Raw genomic sequence first — 13,775 nt, forward strand, 5'->3', positions numbered from 1 at the left:
ACACACACACACACACACACACACACACAGAGACACACACACACACACACACACACACACAATGTTTTGATGGTTCATCAATTACCATCAAAACATTTAGCTCATACACCAGCCTGAAAGGGACATGTTATTAGCCTTACGCTGCATTTCTTTCATTTGTCCTGAACAGCATGTATATAAGACTAAACATCAGAGTCTCTTGAATGTTTACGCTGTTCCACTCCCTAGCACCTCCATGTGATATCTATGCTAACACAGGCTAGCTAGCAAACTGCCCCCCATACCTGTTTTGCTAAAGAAATCCAAACTTATTTTTTGGTAAATTGTGAATAGATAGACGCACAGAGAGGAGGATAGATTAGGCAGATGGGCAGACAGACAATCTGACAGCAAGCCTTTCCCACCTGCTGTGGTATGGCCCTGTCTGGCCAATTGCAGAAGGGCTTTCTTCTTGACAATCACACTTGAACCTATCAAGAAGGCCGAAAAGATTGCCAGGATTACGCCCAGTGACAGGTTGTAGCTGGAGGCTTGAGCTGAGTCGCCTATCAACTGTGCTGAATTGAGGGATTCTGTTGAGTTGGCCAGTGAACCTGGTGAAACACGTAGAGTTCATCTTTAGTAAAGTTTACAATGCATTTCCTCTGGTGATCTTCATTATTGTTATTTTCATCCGTATACATCCTAGTTTACCACAACATTTGTCACGCAAACATACAAACTACAACAGGTTTTCTGAGCCATTTCAGTGTACAGACAGCTGGTTGTCAACCACTACAAACCTGCCGTGTGTGTGGTGTTGTAGGATGCCGTTGCATATGTGAGAGAGGGGAAAGACGGTCTCTGGGACCCGGTCTGGACCACACACTCTGCTGTCAGGGAGCCACACTGCAGTGCCACCACAGACCCTGAAATTTACCAATGACGAATAACTGGTCTGTTTTCCCTCTGTGTAAACCTCCAGGTTAAAAAGGAGCACTTTCAAACAGTCTAAAGTGTATCAACACAAACACACAAACACATTTAACTAACAAGGCTTGATTGACTAATAATGTGTGTGTGTGTGTGTGTGTGTGTGTGTGTGTGTGTGTGTGTGTGTGTGTGTGTGTGTGTGTGTGTGTGTGTGTGTGTGTGTGTGTGTGTGTGTGTGTGTGTGTGTGTTTGTGCATTGTCTGTATTAACACTACAAACAATGGGGTCTGAACAGGAGCAACCCGTCCCACAAGTAGCTCCAATGATAAGCCAAGGGGACATATAGAGGCTAATGTTTTCAAATGTCACATATTACAATCACACAAAAAGTATATATAAAATAATAGTAATAACTAATGAAAAACAAACTTAGTCATTTAAAATGATTAATGAAGACAACCACCATCTCAGTAAGAAAAATATAAAGACTTTTGGGGTTGGTTTGTTGTGGAAATCATTGGTTGTATCGTAGATGATATTAGGCTATCCATTGATTTAGCAGCAACCAACATTTAATTTGAAAATAACTAATGCTACAAAGTCAAGAAATACCTGCGGGAAGTGTTTACCTACCATTTCTGCACATGTCTTCAGCGACGTGGATGTATTGCATCTTGTCAGTATCATCCGCCTCCTCAATAAGCAATGGAACGACGGACAGGGAATCCAAAATCCTCTTACATCCTCGGAATATTTAACAGCTACGGTTGACTACGTCCAATGAAAGCATTTTCCCAAACAATAGAATAGTTTCTTATCCGAGTTCATGAACTGGTATCGACTGGCTACAGTTCAGTGAATGTAAGTGCCGCACACCCCCTTCGTAAACAAAAGACTAGCTGAGTGTAAACAATTGCACCTGACCCCGCCCAGGTTACCAGGTGTTCCAGCACCGCCCGCCGATGATAATCTGAGGTTGAGACCGCTTTACGATTGTCAACAACCCTTGTATTTTGTATTTTGAAATAGAATACATAGGCTACCCTATCTCAAATACGAAATTTATAACATTGTCTATCAATTAAGTTTATTTGGCGTTTTTCCAAAGAATAGGAACGCATTTGTATTTTATTTTGTTAGGTTGAACCATGCTCAACCTTTCCAACAGGGAGGCCTATTATATGCATCATAACTTGGTGGAAATGGGAAAATTATGAATTATGAAATAAAAATGGTGGCTTTAAGGATATCTAATGAATATGAATGCATAATGTCACCAGCGGGCTCCCGTGAGATTGGTTGTATTTAGACGACAAGAACGAAATATAGCAGTTCTGTTTTTGCTATGCTGGTGGGCAGTTGTCACTCATTACAGTGTCTTTAACACATGATTTTCTTATATAAATATAGTGGGTTTATTAGTACAACAGCTTCCATGGACATGGGGCCCCGTGCGATCTAGGGCGTCTTTCATAGGCCAGGGATTATTTTTTGACTTCCCGATAAGCAGGTGTTCAAAAAGTATAGAACCAATCGCCCATAGGGGGCGCTATAATTCAATGTCAAAATCGGTCAGACAAGCGGCCCCGCTGCCCTGTTGATGAAACACTTCTGAAACTTGGTGTATACAAGCCTTATTTTACATGCTGAACATTTTCGTCTCTTTTACCAGCAACTTACGTTTGGATAGACTTCTTTTTACAGAGAAGGTTGAGTGAAAACTTCCAAAATGTTGTTATTAAGTTATAAATAAATACTGGATAAAATGAGACACAATTTGCCCACACATTCTCTATGGACCTGTCGATCTGAAATGTAAAGAAGATTTCTTATTGCATAAAAAATAACCAATTAAAAATAAGGGTAGTGAATACCTTGAGGGACTGCTTGCAGATTTTGTTTATTATTGCAGTTTGGAAATCGTAGAACGGATTTATGCCACTACGAGTAGCTCCTTAAATTAACAATGTTATTCTCTCTACTATAGGTATATGTAAATATATATATATATATATATATATATATATATATATATATATATATATATATATATATATATATATATATATATATATATGTATATATATATATATATATATATATATATATATATAGTCAACCATTTATATTTGCTTTAGTTAAGATTGCCTGTTCCTTCGTATCTCCGGTGCCTGGTATTGAGCAGACTCAATTGTTTATTTGTTATTTATTTTTATGATATATTTCTATTATCATTTCCATTACAACTTGAGTCAGCTGTGATAAACCAAGTGAGTGCACACATAAAAGTGTGCTGTGTTATACGTTAGGGTTACTTACCATTTAGTCTGCAACTTTCATTTCAGACCATACCATACCACCTTTACTAAATTGATATCAACAGTGATTCCGATTTTATAATCAAATAAATCCTATTGTCTTGCAGGCAAAAGCCTCTGATTCCATTCCTTTCCTTCATTGGTAACCTGTGTGGGGGCTTCCACTATTTCTAAATTGTAGTTTGGTTTCAGAGTTGCATTGTCAATGGGCTGAGTCAGATATTGTTAATAAGGGTCACAAGAGTATGGCTCTCTTTATTTAACTTAATCATTTATTTGATTGAAGGTTAATATTGCTGGTGCCCGGCTTTAATGATTGCATATCTACATTCGGCAAAGGTTTAAGCTACACTTTCCATAACCAATCGCTAACAATTGGCCGGGAATTGCGTTGTGCGCATGGCTGATGTCCGTCAACGAGAGCTGACTTTAACGTCATTGATCTCAGCCACTCCCTCTGTTCGCTGATTGAACGCAGAAAATGTAGACAGAGAAAACCCAATAACGTACCGCAGACCCAGACCAAGTACTGAAGGGAAATTCAAATTGAGCAGAAGTACTTAGGCGGGCGGAGCCAGGCTAGGGGAGCACTTCCTTGCAGGCCCGGTTCCAGAACAGAATGCCTTGGGGTGCATCTGAGATTACAGGGGGTGCACCAGTACTATACTAAAACCAGCTACCCAGCTTCAGTTCAGACTTCGCTTTTTTACACACAGGCTTTTCCTACCATAGACAAGCACTTCTGCGTAGTTCTACTGACATGTTGGGACAACAAACAATTACTGTGCTTAAAAGATGGTATCATATCATGTCTTGTGATGTGGAGAACATTTCAGCTGCAACATTAGCTTATTGATATCTTAGATAGCTTTGAATATGAGATAGGTTTTTGAGGTGTAAAAAAGAACAGAATTCTACACAAAAAAAAAAACATGTGACTGCAATTCAAAAATAACGATTATTTTTTTTATAAATTGTGGCAGGATATTTGACGTAACAAATAATTGTACATTGCCACTTATAAATAAAACAGATTTTAGCTGAACAAGGAAAGAACACTTTCAGACTTTGAACTTTGAACAAAAAGTAATCATACTCTTAAAGTTAACACGATTGTAAATAAATGCAATAAAAAGAAATATGGGTTCTTATGAACATAATACATTTAATACATGTATTGGATATCCAACGGATATCCAACGGATATATAACTGTTGCTGCCGAAGAAGTTCAACGTCACTACCGTGCGCACCATAGATATACTATATGGGTGCGTGCATTTTGCACACGATGCCGGCCGGCGGCCAATCACAGCAGCGATGATATAGAGCGACAACATTGCGACCTCGAGTGTGATATTGCTTTATACAACAGTTATACTAGTAAAATGTACTGTTAATAATAATAATTGACAATAGATTTTGATTTGTTTGTTTATTTAATCATATAAACGAATGAAATTGCTTCCGGCAACAAAAATAGATCCCCACTGAGCGGACTGTTGCCAAGCAACATATAAACAAAACACCACACATAAATGCGGAGTGATTGTCAGTTTGGTGAACAGTCAGAGTGATGTTGGATGCTGATATCTCAATGGTATTTAATGGAAATTGTCACAGGTTTCATTACAATTTGTTTTGTGAGCAAGTATTTTATTATTTTTTATCATATTTATAAAGAAAAATAATCTTTTTTATTTTTTTTCAATTGAGGGTGCAAACATTTTTTTTGGGGGTGCAATGCATGCTTATGCACCCCCGTAGAACCGGGCCTGCTTCCTTGGTGTGCTAAGTTACACATTAGATATTCTAGTGGCAGTAGTTCTGGAGGTCATAGATGTTGCAGCCGTTTCCGTGGCAGCACTGAACCTCGGCGTTCGTGGCCAGTTGATCCCCTCTGGTTCCGCCTGCCGTGGAAGACTGGGAGCCTGCCAAGAGACACGACCATAAGGTTGATTTCCCTGTTACTCTAGTCTATTGTAAACTTGACATCAAAAGTACTTATTTTTGTCTAACAGTTTACTACTCATTAAGGAAGCATTAAGAAATACAACTTAATGTCACTTAAATTTTAGGTCCCTTCTACTGTGCGTAAGTGTTAGGGCATGGATGCCTGTGCTTCACTGACACAATATTGAGCAAATATATTTTAGCACTATGCCACTATTGTATCCATCAGAGAACATTTAAATATATATATATATATATGTATATATATATATATATATATATATATATATATATATATATATATATATATATATATATATATATATATATATATATATATATATATATATATAGCTAGCTGTTTCTCACCGGCATTGGAGTCCACAGCTCTCGTGAGGTTGTAGCCCCTGTCCCCACAGACCTGGTTGAGAGTTTCCACTAAGTGGTCGCCACAGAAGTATTGTGGACGACCCATCGCCTCAAGTCTGGACCAGGACAAGGCCAGCAGCACCATCATGATGGAACCAGCGTGGAGTAACCGGGACATACTGATGCCGCAGAAACACACACACATACACATTGAATATGGATGCAGGGTCGAACAGATTGAGCACAAAATAACAAGGAGACAAAAACAAGGTCATGGAAGTTAAGAAGGGGGAGTAGAAAGCATGTTCTTGAGGAGGATTGAGAGAGTAAAGAAAGATAAGACAATGTGAGGAAGAGGATGGGAGAGGAGTTTGTGAGAGAGACAAAGAAAGAGAAAGTGGGTGAAATGGAGACGAAGTATATAGCAACTGGGTGGAGAGACAGACTTTTTAAGGTAGGAGGAGGTACAGAATTGATAGAGAAGCTGGCCGGATCATCATACCTGAGGGTTGGAGGAGAAGTGACCGGTAGATGGGAGGAAAAGGTGGATGAGATGCTTCTCTGCTTCAGCTGTTGAGAACTGTTTGCTGTGAGAATGAACTGAGGGAATCCTTTCACTTTATACCCCAAGAGCTGGTGATTATCATGTTTGGTCATTCCCATTTCCAAACTTGCGTCACAACAGGAGTGTTTGCTAGCTGTGGGTTGTTTGTGGAAACTTTGCACCCCACTGCATTTTTTCTTTTTGCTTGAATTGCACATTATTCCCTTTAAAAAAATCTCCCATAATTCGATCGTTCTAGATTCTACAAATGAATATAGGCAAGGCAAGGCACTTTTTATACACAAGGCAGACTTAAAGTGCTTCACATTAAAACATTGTCATACAATAAAATTTAATAATAAAATAAAATAGATAAGTAAAGAAAACAAAGGCAAAGTAAAAAAAAAAATCATAGATTAAAGTAGATTTAAAGTAGTCAGAGTTTGGGTAAGTCTTAATTCTATAATTATTTCAAGATTGTTCATTTATAAACATAAAATTATGATGATCTGGTTCTATCTGGTTTATTTGTGTTCAATTAACCTTTACTCACCAATATATATATATATATATATATATATATATATATGTATAGATATATAATTAGATAAACCAAGTTTAGAGCAATATGAATTGAACACATGGGGCCCTATTTTAACGGTCTTAAACGCAAGTGAGAAGCACCAAGCGCAAGTAGCTTTGTGGGCGGTTCTATGGCGATGTCGCTAGTTTACTGGCGCGAAAAATGTCTCGCGCCAGGCGCAAATCTAAAAAGGGTTGGTCTGAAGTAGCCTAATTACCCGTAGATGTGGTATGGGCGTAACGTGGAATAAACCAATGAGAGTGCCAGCTCCCATCACCTTTAAGAGCCATGAGCGCATTTCAATCTGACAAGTTGATATTTTGACAGCGTGTCTGCAGTGTCCGATGAGACAGATGCAGATGAATTTCAAACTTCAAATGGCTCAGTTTATGGCCAAATAATGTGGCCTAATTCACGCATGGAATAAGGTTTATTTCCACAACTTCAATTACTGAGTCCTATTTAATGTGGTTCTATTTAATGATATTTAATGATACACGCAATACATTATAAACATTGTTTCTTATCAGTATTGTCTGCATTATCGTTGTGTTCCTAATATACATGTTTCCCCCCGTTAATATACATTGCCATGGACTGTATTATGCGTTACGTGTTTAGTTTGCTCGTGATTAAACAGATGGACGCACACACACGCGCGCCCGCATTCATTCATTCTTTATAACACTCACTCACGGTTAAACAATGTTTTCTCACAATCAAATACTCACCAATCCTAAGAGTTATGGGCATGCGCATGTGTTTGCTGTACGGTGTTTGCAGATGCATTGATATAAAAGTAAAACTTATTACCACTGTATCAGCTGTTCCTTCCCAAATAATTTACCAAGAATGTGTGGCTAGGTAGATGAGAGAAGCAAAGTGTATGCGCGAGGTGCACAAGCAACATTATGCATGCGCCCTTAAAATAGCATCTGAAAACCGCGCCACTGACTTTAAACCAGGTATCTCCTGGTTTGTGGCGCAAGTGGTTTCTGAAACGTCAAAATAGCACCAGGGAACGTTTGCGCCAGAACACGCCTCCTCCTTTCGCCGAGCCGCCCCTTGGGGCGCAAGATCATTCCCTAATTTACCGACATGTGGCGCAGGAGGGAAAAGAACACTGCGCCAGTTGCAAACTAGCAACGACACATGCGCCAGTGATTAAGCCAATTGCGCCGGATGCAAGATAGGGCCCATGGTCTTCTGCTCCACGTTTGTCCATTGTACCAATCAGCGATGTTGTCCGAGGCAGTTAGAGGCAATCTGCCTATCAAAGTTCAAAAGCTTTATTTGTCCAACATGTTGCCATATTAGAAAATTGTCTTTGATTGAAGGCAGTCTGTTCTCTAATTGTGTGTATGTGGTGCTTGTGTAAAAAGTATGCTATGTGTGTGTGAATTGCCTTGGGTATGAAGGATTCTGTATAGAGAGATTTTTTGGCTAGAGGCACTCTGTATCTTCTGCTTGATGGAAGCAGCTCAAAACAGCCGTGGAGGGAGTGGCAGGGATCCAGGAGAATGGAATTGGTCTTCCTTTCCACTGCTTGAGTGTGCAAGTCTGAAAGCTGTTTTTGTTGGATGCTGGTTATCTTGCTTGCCTGCTTAATTATCCTAGCCGGTTTCCGCTTGCATCTGCTTGTTAGGAAGCTGTACCAAGATGTTATGTTGAAGGAGATGACTGATTTGATCAGTGTCTGATAAACCGTTAATAAAATGTCCTTTCTGACATCAAACCCTTTCAGCTTCCTCAGTTGGGCTTTTTTGTAAACTCCGTCTGCGTGCTGGGTGAAGGACAGGCGGGGCAATCTGGGTGCCAAGGTACTTGAAATGTTTAACCTGTTCAACCACAAGCCCCTCCAGTCTTAAAGGTGTGGAGAGTGAATGTGGGGTTTTGGGTGCCCAGCACTTATGGCAACACAGTTCTTTGGTCTTGCTGATGTTTAGTTGCAGTGAGCTCTCCTTGAACCACAGGGCCATGGTGCTGACATACTGCCTTTAAGTGGACAGGGTGTGCTCGCCTGTCAGGTTGGCCACCAACGCCATGTCATCAGCATATTTAAATAGTTTTAGTCCATTGATCTTGCAGGTGATCTCATTTGTGTATATAGAAAAGAGAATTGGTGACAAGATACATCCCTGTATTTAATATGTTGTTGGTAGATGTCACACCATGTACTCTCACATGCTGGGGTCTGTTCATTAAGAACTCCTTAATCCAGAGCATCAGTGTTCGGTTGACTTGTAGCTGCTGAAGGTGATGTAGAAGTGTGTTGATAATTACTGTGTTGAAGGCTGAGGAAAAATCCATGAATAAAATCCTGACAAAGCTCTCCTTGTCACAGTGTCAAGGAGAGCTAGACTGGCATCCTCCACACCCCGTCTTTATAGGCAAACTGCAACGGATCCAGACTTTCTCCAACCATGGTGGTGAGTTCCTCTGCAACAACTCTCTCCATAAATTTGCAGAGGATAGAGGTGAGAGTGCCACAGGTCGGAAATCGTTCAGGGATTTAGCATGAGGCTTTTTAGGAACAGGAATGATGGTAGTCTCCTTCCATGCCCTGGGAACAAAGCTGGCATCCAGAAATAGCTGAAAGAGTTGTGTCATCATTATTCCAGCACATTAGGCTGGTTTGTTTTACAAATAATTTTAAAGTGTTGCTCGCCAGTTTATGTGAACTGTTAGATTTGATAAGAATCACACCTGTTACCCCATTATGCAACAACAACCTGGTTAACTAACCACCAGTGCACATTAATTATATTAATTGGGTATACACATAGATAGCTAGCTCCTTTGTTGGTTTGTGAATGGTTGAATGGAGCTTTCCGTCTTTGCAAAATGGATTAATATTTAAGTCTTATCTCAGAAGCTGGTGTTTTTGGAGACAGCAAAGTGTTGATTGATGCGAGAGAACAGCAATTCAAGATAGCAAAGATAATTTATTAGCCAAACTACATTATCCAAAAGTAGAAAATTCAAGAACATTCAAGCTAGTCTGGGGGGAGCACTTCATTGGTGTGCTAAGTTACACATTAGTTATTCTAGTTGCAGTAGTTCTGGAGGTCAAAGATGTTGCAGGGTCTGTGGCAGCACTGATCCACAATGCCTCTCTTCTCCATCTCCTCCATCTGGTCCTTGAAGGCCAGTTCAGCCACCTCTTTATCCCCTCTGGTTCCGCCCGCCATGGGAGACAGGAAGCCTGCCAAGAAACACGACCAAAAGAAAATGAGACCATAAGGTTGATTTCCCCAGTTACTCTATTGTATGTAAACTTCACATCAAAAGTACTCTATACTTTTTGTCTAGCATTAAGAAAGCATTAAGAAGTAAAACTTAATGTCACTTAACTTTTAGGTCTATTCTAGTGTGCTTAAGTGTTTGGGCCTGGGGCCTCGTGCTTCACTGATACAACATTGAGCAAATATATTTTACCGCTTTGCCACTATTGTACCCATCAGAGAACATTCATACATATATATCACTTAGTGCTGTTTCTCACCCAGCATGGGGTCCACAGCTCTCTTGGGGTTGTAGAAGAAGCCCCTGTCCCCACAGACCAGGTAGAGAGCGTCCACTAAGTGGGAGCCACAGAGGTGTTGTGGAGGAGCCATCGCCTCAAGACTGGACCAGGACAAGGCCAGCAGCACCGCCATGATGGAACCAGCGTGGAGTAACCTGGACATACTGATGGCGCAGAAACACACACACATACACATTGAATATGGATGCAGGGTCGAACAGATTGAGCACAAAATAACAAGGAGACAAAAACAAGGTCATGGAAGTTAAGAAGGGGGAGTAGAAAGCATGTTCTTGAGGAGGATTGAGAGAGTAAAGAAAGATAAGACAATGTGAGGAAGAGGATGGGAGAGGAGGTTGTGAGAGAGACAAAGAAAGAGAAAGTGGGTGAAATGGAGACAAAGTAAAAAGCAGTTGGGTGGAGAGACAGGCTATTTAAGGTGGGATGTACAGAATTGATAGAGAAGCTGGCCGGATCATCATACCTGAGGGTTGGAGGAGAAGTGACCTGTAGATGGGAGGAAAAGGTGGAAGAGATGCTTCTCTGCTTCAGCTGTTGAGAACTGTTGGCTGTGAGAATGAACAGAGGAAATCCTTTCACTTTATACCCCAAGAGCTGGTGATTATCATGTTCGGTCACGCCCATTTCCAAACTTGCGTCGCAACAGGAGTGTTTGCTAGATGTGGGTGATTTAAGGAAACTTTTCACCCCACTGCATATTTTTTTGTTGCTTGCATTGCACATTATTCCCTTTAAAAAAATCTCTCATAATTCGTTAGGTTCTAGATTCTACAAATGATTATAGACAAGGCAACTTTATTTATGTAGCACTTTTCATGCACAAGGCAGAAAGTGTTTCACAATCAAACATTGTCATGCAATAAAATAAAATGAAATAATAAAATAAAATAGATAAGTAATAGAAAACAAAGGCAAAGTTGAAAAAATAATTATAGATAGTGAGATGTTTTTAAGATTAAGCAGAAAGCTAAAGCAAACATACAAGTCTTCAGTCTTTTTTTAAAAGCAGTCAGAGTTGGGGCAAGTCTTAAATCTATAATTATTTCAAGATTGTTCATTTGCTAACATAAACATAAAAATATGACGATCTGGTTCTATCTGGTTTATTTGTTGTGTTGAATTAACCTTTAGTTAGCAGATGCATATCAAAGACAATTTAAACGTTTAAATATGTGTATCCATATGTATATATATATGTTCAATTCATCTTGCTCTAAACTTGGTTTCTCTAATCATATATATATTTATATATATATATATATATATATATATATATATATATATATATATATATATATATATATATATATATATATATATATATATAAATATATGATTAGATAAACCAAGTTTAGAGCCAGATGAATTGAACACATGGTCTTCTGTTCCATTTTGTCCATTGTACCAATAAGGGATGTTGTACTAGGCAGTTAGAGGCAATCTGCGTTCTCCAGCTCATTAGCCTGGTTTGTTTTACTAAGTGGCGGTCAGTGTTTCAAGGAAAACTCAGAATTCAGTCATTAAGAACTATCCAACCTGCCCTAATGACTGCTGACCACCACAGCTCTGGGCTCACTCCTGTTTGTTCAGCGGGGACATGAGGAGCATCCATGCATGCTGCTTTCTGGCTTTAACCTCATAGGCAGACCACACAGATTGAATTTAATCTGTGTGTCTGTGTTAGTAATACATTTCATATGTTACCATTTACCAAGTCTGCACTAGGGGGGGGTTGTGCCGCAATCGAACACTAACGGTTTTAAGGTTAATTGTCCTTTATAAACAAAGTGTTTTATTTATTATTTTTAAAATTTTAAGTAAAAAATGTTGATGGCTGTGGCAATCAGGGTCAGCTGGATAAAAAACTACTGATGACCTCTATGCATCGCAGGGTAAAGGTGGCCTGCATTAACTTTCCAAACAGGGAGAGGTTATTGTAACTTATCTTCACTTCATCTATCTATTTGGATTCTCAATGGTTCAAGGTTTTCAGTCCCTTCACCTCTTGGAAAGGGAAGAAAATCACCTCTGTCCTCTTTGGTCATTCGATGTTAGTATGAGGAGGTTGTTTGTCTGTTTATTCTGCTCCTTTTTTGCCAGAATTTACAGCTCCCTCTTGAAATCCGTCATGAGTCAACTTGGTACGGAAGTTCCCCATCTTCCACCTCAGGCTCTTATTCCAACCATCCCATCCTGTCTGAGATCCTGGCTTGTTCAGACGGCTTCTGCCACCAATGAACCATATCATTGGGGTATGGTTTTAAGTCATGCCATTTGGCAGCAAAGGTCTCAAAACTGCCGTGCTTTTGTTCCCTAGGTAACTTAATAGTTTCCCTGTTCTGTCATATGGAACATTTCCGTCACTGAATAGGAATTCTACCTAGAGGAAATATAGAGATAATCAATGATTGAGAACCATTCAGTTGGACAAGGAATAATCAGGATGAAGAAATGCCAGCATTTTCCTTTACATTTCAGTTTTGAATGAAAAACCTTATTATTTTTGATTGAGAATCATTAACCTCAAATGTTCAGATTCAACTTGGCTGTGAATTGGTTGGTGGTCAGTTTATGAAAAGCAATCTCAGTCTTAAAATCTGGGACCTGACTGGCATTGAAGGAGGAATACACATTAGTATTGTATTGAATTTTTTGAATGGACAATCCATCTCATATTGTTTGAAATGTGTCCTTAAATTACAGTTTTGGCATTAAAAGGTTGTTTGAATTTACACATTGCACAGAAAAGAACACACATCCCATTTGAATGTCAATTTGCACAAGAGTATATCACCGGGTTAAGTGAGTTTTCAGTGCATTTACTGAACAAATGAAATGTTTCAGAAATTCATTATCGGGACAAGGCAATGGACTTTCTGAGGAGAAATTACTATGTTGCAAGCGATAGTGTTCAAGCACCCTTTTATCAAAGACGGTAGCACAAAGTTTGCACCTCCAAGCCAATGAAGTCTATAATATACTTTGAAAACAATAATGATAGAGGTTTTACATGTATTTGTGTTTTGTGAAATGAATGTCTATCAAAGGCTAATGTTCCGTTTAGACATACAAGATTGAAGAATCTGTATCAGCCAGTTGCTTCAGTTTTATCCTGAAGAGAGTTGATTGAAAAGTACGATAGGCTGCGTCTTTTTTAGAAAACCACACTAAAATATCATAATGTTAAGTGGTGACATCAGTTACCTAACATTGCAGGCATTGCATGAAATAGGGTTATATTTCTGACCCTAATATAAAAATCCAAGGATACCAAAATAAAAGTTTTGGTTTTCATTTTGGTCGAATTTCGCCATTTAGTTTCTGTTTCTTTGTGCTATATTGACACTGGTCATGACCGGGGTATTACACACCCAACTTAAATTTATTTTTTTCTGCTGCCCTGATTTGAGTTTCCATTACCTCTTTAAATGCACAAGTGGTGTCGAGTCGTACCCGGGACCAAAGTGCCGGACCTGCCTCTAAGTGGGGTGCGGGGACATCAGCCCTCATGGCAGTTGGAGCTAATGATGGATTTCATGATTCTTTTCCT

The 13,775-nt window shown here is 39.3% G+C and overlaps 3 protein-coding genes across 5 annotated transcripts in view; all 3 read right to left on the bottom strand.

Annotated features, from left to right (window-relative positions):
* The window catches only part of nipal4 (NIPA like domain containing 4), a 9,452-nt gene extending 6,599 nt beyond the window's left edge, over nt 1-2,853 (bottom strand). Inside the window, exons 1-3 of the mRNA XM_030362342.1 lie at nt 1,546-2,853; nt 783-908; nt 405-593 (exon numbers count right to left, since the gene is read on the bottom strand). Of these exons, the coding sequence (XP_030218202.1) occupies nt 405-593; nt 783-908; nt 1,546-1,585 (355 nt within the window). The 5' untranslated portion in view covers nt 1,586-2,853. The remainder of the gene's footprint in view (nt 1-404; nt 594-782; nt 909-1,545) is intronic.
* A 612-nt stretch (nt 2,854-3,465) lies between these two features.
* LOC115547985 (insulin) lies at nt 3,466-6,246 on the bottom strand. 3 transcript variants are annotated; one of them, XM_030362527.1, is made up of 4 exons: nt 6,054-6,246; nt 5,552-5,730; nt 5,012-5,160; nt 3,466-3,824 (listed from the first exon to the last, which is right to left on the bottom strand). In XM_030362527.1, exons 1-3 carry the CDS (start codon nt 6,212-6,214, stop codon nt 5,042-5,044), a joined length of 459 nt encoding a protein of 152 aa, XP_030218387.1. In that variant the 5' UTR covers nt 6,215-6,246; the 3' UTR covers nt 3,466-3,824; nt 5,012-5,041. The 3 variants fall into 3 exon arrangements, with proteins under 3 accessions (XP_030218387.1, XP_030218386.1, XP_030218385.1); XM_030362526.1 differs by having other exon boundaries at nt 3,466-3,827; nt 5,011-5,160; XM_030362525.1 differs by having other exon boundaries at nt 5,008-5,160.
* A 3,357-nt stretch (nt 6,247-9,603) lies between these two features.
* Nucleotides 9,604-10,803, bottom strand: LOC115547383 (insulin). The gene is made up of 3 exons (XM_030361579.1): nt 10,689-10,803; nt 10,184-10,368; nt 9,604-9,883 (listed from the first exon to the last, which is right to left on the bottom strand). Exons 2-3 carry the CDS (start codon nt 10,365-10,367, stop codon nt 9,726-9,728), a joined length of 342 nt encoding a protein of 113 aa, XP_030217439.1. The 5' UTR covers nt 10,368; nt 10,689-10,803; the 3' UTR covers nt 9,604-9,725.
* Nucleotides 10,804-13,775: the final 2,972 nt, after the last annotated feature.

Source organism: Gadus morhua, chromosome 7, assembly GCF_902167405.1.
Source record: "Gadus morhua chromosome 7, gadMor3.0, whole genome shotgun sequence".
In the NCBI taxonomy this organism is placed as follows: Eukaryota; Metazoa; Chordata; class Actinopteri; order Gadiformes; family Gadidae; genus Gadus; species Gadus morhua.